General features: G+C 45.9%; 1 protein-coding gene across 3 annotated transcripts in view; it reads right to left on the bottom strand.

Annotated features, from left to right (window-relative positions):
- Positions 1 to 570: 570 nt before the first annotated feature.
- LOC140686264 (trafficking protein particle complex subunit 9-like) overlaps positions 571 to 6,000 on the bottom strand; it is a 109,657-nt gene continuing 104,227 nt past the window's right edge. For all 3 annotated transcript variants that reach the window (XM_072939979.1, XM_072939981.1, XM_072939980.1), the window contains one exon: positions 571 to 1,089. In XM_072939979.1, the coding sequence (XP_072796080.1) occupies positions 841 to 1,089 (249 nt within the window). In that variant the 3' untranslated portion in view covers positions 571 to 840. The remainder of the gene's footprint in view (positions 1,090 to 6,000) is intronic.

The raw sequence follows: 6,000 nt of genomic DNA, 5'->3' as shown, positions 1-6,000 counted from the left end.
CTCGATGAAATGGAAACTTATGTTCACACACAAATCTGCATACAGATGTTAATAGCAGCTTTATTCATACTCAACAGAATTCAGAAGCAACTAAGCTCTTCTTCAGTAGGTGAATGGATAAATAAACTGTGGTTCCGCCAGAAAATGGACTATTATTTGGTGCTAAAATGAAATGAGTTATCAAGGAATGGAAAGACATGGAGGAACCTTAAATGCATATTACCAAGTGAAAGAAGCCAATCTGGGAAGTTTCAGCAACTGTCTGATTCCAACTGTATGGTGTTCTGGGAAAGGGAAAAACACAGAGACTGAAAGATCAGTGGCTGCCAGAGGCTAGAGGGGAAAGAGCAATGAATGAGGTGCAGCACGGAGCATTTTAAAGTCACTAAGACAGACGACTCTGTATGATGCTGTGATGGTGGATACATGTCATTGTACATCTGTCCAAACCCACAGAGTGCACAACACAATGTGTAAATCCTAGTGTCAAGTATGGGCTATGGGTGATGATGACGTGTCAGTGTAGGTTCACCCATTGTCACAAATGTACACTCTGATGCAGGTGTCAATATTGAGGAGGCTGTGGGGACAAACTGCAGTTCATACACCCAATCCAGCCCCAGCCACCGCGGTTAATAAAGCTCTATGGGTGTGTGGACTGTCTGGCTGTTCTGGCATCTAAACAGCAGAGCTGAGCAGCTGCACCAGAGATCAGGAGGTTTTCAGACCCTGAAATATTTACCCCCAAGCCCTTGAAAGGAAAAGTCTGCTGAGCCCTGTTCTAAATGAATCAAAATTCACCCTGATGAGGCAGGACAGCAGGGCCCAAACCAGGCATGGTTAATGGGGCTGAAGCAATGTTTTAGTTCCAACACATTTGCTGAAGTCCTGCAGGTCCAGCGACAGACTGTAGCCAGGAAGCGTCTGCAGGAGGAGTCGGGAGCAGGCCTTCCCGCCAGGCTCTGGGATGCCGGGGGCCGCGTGCCGCACGGGGGCCACCCGCTTGAAGAAGGTGGACTTGCAGTGGAAGCCGATCAACTCGTAGAGCCCGGAGAGGATGCTGCACGGCTGAATTCTCTCCTCGGAACGCTGAAGCACAGGGAGAAAAGCAACAAGCATCTGAATGAAACACGTAAGTGAAAAAAGACCCATAAAAATGGTTTTCCCTTAAAACAGAGACCCGATGACACAGGAAGGAAGAGGAAGGCTGACTTAGTGCACTGATGGGACCGGATGCAGAAACGCAGGGAAGCAGCACTGTGCAGACACTCCAGACCCCCTCTGGGCCCCACCTCTCCGCATTCCACCTGTCCCTTTACTAGAAAAGCCCGTATTCCCTGAAATAGAGGAATCTGCTACCTAAACATGGGACACAGAGAAGGGAAAGAGGAAAAGGAAGGGAAAGTAAAGGAACAACAGTTCATCTAGACCCTAGGGTCTGGGCGGGACTTTCACCAAACACACAACTTCTCAAAGCACAGAGCGCACAGGGAGAGGCTGACAGAGTGATTGCGACTTCTGCTCCTAAAGCACCCAGCTACCTGTCAGCACATGCTGCGCCCGTTACTGAATCATTACAATCATCTCAGAAACAACTACTACCCCGGCTCACAGGCAAGGAAATCTGAAACTCGGGGAGGAATTATTATCATCCTGGACAAAGTCCCACAGCCCAGTAGTCTCAGAGCCTCCGGCAGACCCTGGGCTAAAATGCTCCTCATCACCACGGGCCCTGAGACTCAGGCTGAGGCCACGTCAGGTCTGCACGGGCCCAGAGAACAGTCTGTGGGACAGGGAATGCTCCCACTCGAAGTGCCAGGTCAAGGCCCTCAGGAACTTGTGTAATGAAACCAAATCCCCAAACTCATTTCCAACCCACTGCCCTGTCCGGGAGGACTGCTCGGCACAACTGCGCTGTCACCTGTGCACAGGCTGAGCAAGGGGCCCAGACAGTGATGTGACATCCCAGTGGAAGTGGCTCAGAGACCACTTCATCACAGGACAGATTCTCCCGGCTTCCAATGTTAACTCTCCATTCCATTTCCAACTGGAAAGTAAGTTTAGACTTGTTTTCCTCTCTTAGAAACAAAGAGAGCGGTAACATCAGAGGGAAACTCAAGACTGAGGAAGAGTCTCCTGGTCACTTGCAAGGATAGGCCGGGGAGGGAACAGAGACAGGGATCAGAAAGACCCGTGTTCCAGTCCAAAGTCTGCACGTCACTCGCTTTGACAGTTTCCTTTTTAATACAGGTGATAAAATCTAATTATGATTGTTGGGAAAACTAAATGAAATAATGTATTCCACTAGCATAGGTGTAAAATCCTCCATGAGTGTTCCAGAAATGGACGTGATCGTGGTTAGTTACTGTCTGCCAATTCTTGTGTTCTCAGCTCACATCACCCAACCAGAGATGTGCGAGAGAATGCCTCACCAGCCAGCAGCCTTCTCCAACTTGGAAACTTACAGTGTCCGAAGAGCAGGCAGTGTTGGATGCTTTGCGGCACTCTGGAGGTAGCACTCCAGTGATGACTTTAAAAAGCTGGGGAGAATTTAGGGGACCATACAGTTCAAATACAGAGTACTCATTCCATGTCTACAAATATTCATCTCTAGCCATGATGATTAAGAGAGGAAATACATATTCAAACATACATCATTTTCCCACATAAGTGCATCAAAACAGTTTGGAAAGAGTGTAACTTTCTTCTCTAGATCACACAGCGGGGATTACAAGGTTTGTACTGACAGCCCTACTTGTAAATCATCTGCAAACGTAACTGGGTCCACTATCAGTCATCATAATTTGAAGGGAATGTTAGAAAAGAAAAAAGCCAAGCTAATACTCTCCAGTCTTTTGTTTGGTTACGATGTCACAGAGGAGATGGACAGCTCAATAAGGAACCACTCTGCCGTGATCACGAAGCCGGGGAGCGGGATGTGCGGCAAGATGTATGACGCAGCCGCAACTGTGCCCATGCTTCTAGGCAGGTACCCAAAGTCACCTTGACAAGGTGTGAAACGTTTATGCCCACGTCCTCATAACCTGACATGTATTAAAGAGAAATGGAAACTTATAAACGGCCAATACCCTTGGTGGATACACTGTCCAAAGAGCAAAGTCACAGTTTGACAACTGGCCATCCCGGTACCTTGGGATTCATTCTTGAAGAACCTTAAAAACCACTCCTCTGTCCTCAAGAAGTGCTGCCTACTAGTCCTATCTTTGGCTCATGGATACCGCATGTTGAAGTGAACTTCAATGTCTGCACAGATTTGACTGTCTTTCTCCAGGTTCACTTGTCCATTCTGAAGAGGCCTGAGTTAAGTCCAAATCCCTTAAGATTAATTCCCTCCAGTGACAACTCAACGAGCCTGTACTTACAAGCCAACTGAACAGGACTGTCCTCAGCGAAAAATGTCACCAACCCTTCACTGCTTTCTTAAACTCCTCTCCTGGTTAATTGCAACATACTAACACCACCCTCCACCAAGTTCCCCAACTATGTCAAATAGAAAGTAAGGTCCATAAAGAGGAGACAACTCCATAGTCACCTTTGAATTCCTAGCATAAAGTAATGTCAATAAATAGAAATATGATTATGGCTTCTTTCCTTTAAAACCTTTCTGGTTATTTAAATGAGACCATGGAAGGGAGGTGTTTGAGTCCAGTATCTTGATCCAGAAGACTCTGGAGGCCTTTTTCAGAATGGCTGTCCACTGATTCATTCAAAACACACCTTCTCTTTCCGGGAGGAGCTGTGATTTTCTGCCATGGGTTTGTGGTCACTCTCATGCCAGAACAGCTTTAAACTAAATCCTTACTTTGGATATGTTATTTTTTCCCGCTTCCAAAAAATTTTACTTTCCTTACTTCCTTGCCTTGAGGAATGCTTTTATTCTTTTCTTTCTAATTCAAACTTTTATAAAGCAGGATTCTCAGGATGTGCTTGGCCTTACATAAGAACAGCCATCCAACTCCCAGTGTGAGAGGCCACAGGCTCACCTCCTGCCCTCCTGCCAGGGCAACTGAAACTCAGTTCAGGAGCCAACCGGCACCCCAGGGCTTCTAAGGCTCACGTATCTCCCAGAATCCCTGCTTTCTGGTTTGTCTTGGCTTCTGAGAATTTCCCCTCACTTTCTTGACAATTAGCTGTGCAGCTTGAAAGATGAGGAAGGAAGGTTTTATTTCTTAATCAGAATTTAAAGGAACTTATGTAATGAAGCTTTTCACGAGTTTCTAGAACCCTCCATGGCTGAGACAGAAAACACACAAGATATTTTCTAAATTTAGCTATCATGTGCATTTTTTCTTTGCTTTTGTTTTCTTAACTGCTAATAGACATTTTTTAATTAAAAAATAAAATAAGGTCCCAAATAAGATAGAAAATTGAAGGGGCAAACAAAATTAAAGAGCAAAGACAGAAAAATGATAAGTACTCTACAAAGTTAATAGAATAAATACACTATGGATCAGACCAGCAATTCTCAGTAACAGCTAATTGAAACCTGACCATGAGGTAAAACGTCTCTCCTGTCAGGAGATGACCAACAGAAAATAGAATTAAATCAACAACCTAAAATTCTAAGTCTGGCGAGGTATAGAAGTCTACCAGCTAAATGTGTCTTCTTCTGGAAAAGAGGGAGACTCACCAGCTCTTTTCTGTGGAGCCTGAGCCCAGGGGAGGACAGTGAAGTGTGTTCTGTAAGTACCCAATTAGCAAAGTGAGTGATGAATAAAGAGATGTGAGCTTTGATGTGAGATGATACTACTATTCACTTGTCCTGTAAAGTATGTCTTCACGTTCAGAGATCAATATCTCGGCAGGAAAATGCACAGCCCGGGACCAGACCACTTCTGTGATTGTGACACTGCACTTAGATGTCTCAAGGGCACCTCCAACTCCACCTGCAAAGAGCTAACTTCACGGTGTTCCTCCCATAGCCATCCTGCCCAGGGCCCATGGTCGGGGACAAGGTCTCCCTGCCTCTCCCAGCTCAGGCCAATCACTCACAGATGTGACAAGACCCCTCCTTCAGGGACAAATTTCCTCAGTCAACGAGATCCACCACCCACACCTGTCCTACCAGGTACTCACTGGCACTCCATCAGCACTGACTCTGTGCTGGGGACCATGCTGCACACTGTGCACACGTTATGTCACTGGATCTACACAGCAGTCCTGGGAGTTCGGTACATCACTGCTTCTATTGATTAGATAAATTGTTTCACTTCCTTGGGTGTGTCATCCAAAGTGACACGGCTACTGAGCCACAAACCTGGGACTGAAAATCACTTGAAAATTGAACACTGCTACACCTCGCAGCCACCCTACTCTGACTCATCACATCACCTCCTGCCAAGCCTTCTAAATGTTTCTAAGCATTCTACAAGACAAAAGTGATCTACGAGAGCACCGCACTAGCCTACTTAAAATCTGTCAATGACGGTCCACTGCTCTTAGGAGAAAGCCCCACCGGGCCTGAGCACAGCCCAACGGCCTGGCATCCGCTTTCCCTGCGCGGCCGTGCCGCCTCACCCACCACGCAGCTCTACACATGAAGCGTCCAGGACAGGGATGCTGACTCCGTACAACCCGGGGCTCGTCTCACTCAAACAATGATCACCCTCTTCAGTGGTTACCTTCTTCAATACTGAATCTCAGAAAAATATTTTCTCTGGATGAATCAATATCTTTTTCCTTACAACTTCCCATCATTGATAATGAGCTCCCCCCAAAAGAGAGAAGACCTAATCCTCAGTCTCCTTATCTGTAAAGTGCAAATAACAGGGAAATATGAGAGGTTTTATTAGAAGTAATATTCATGTGAGGCTGCGGGACAATTCCCAACATACAGTAAGTACTCAATATGTGCTTACTTAATATTAACAAGAATAGATTACATTCCAGCAACCTTAAATCAATGCTTTATGGCTTTGTCTAAAAGACTACCGACAAACTGTTGGACGAACTGTTTTGAGCAGATCAGCACAAGTGTAC

This window comes from Vicugna pacos, chromosome 16, assembly GCF_048564905.1.
Source record: "Vicugna pacos chromosome 16, VicPac4, whole genome shotgun sequence".
In the NCBI taxonomy this organism is placed as follows: domain Eukaryota; kingdom Metazoa; phylum Chordata; class Mammalia; order Artiodactyla; family Camelidae; genus Vicugna; species Vicugna pacos.
Note: the sequence above shows the minus strand (reverse complement) of the source record. Positions and strands in the feature narration are given on the sequence as shown.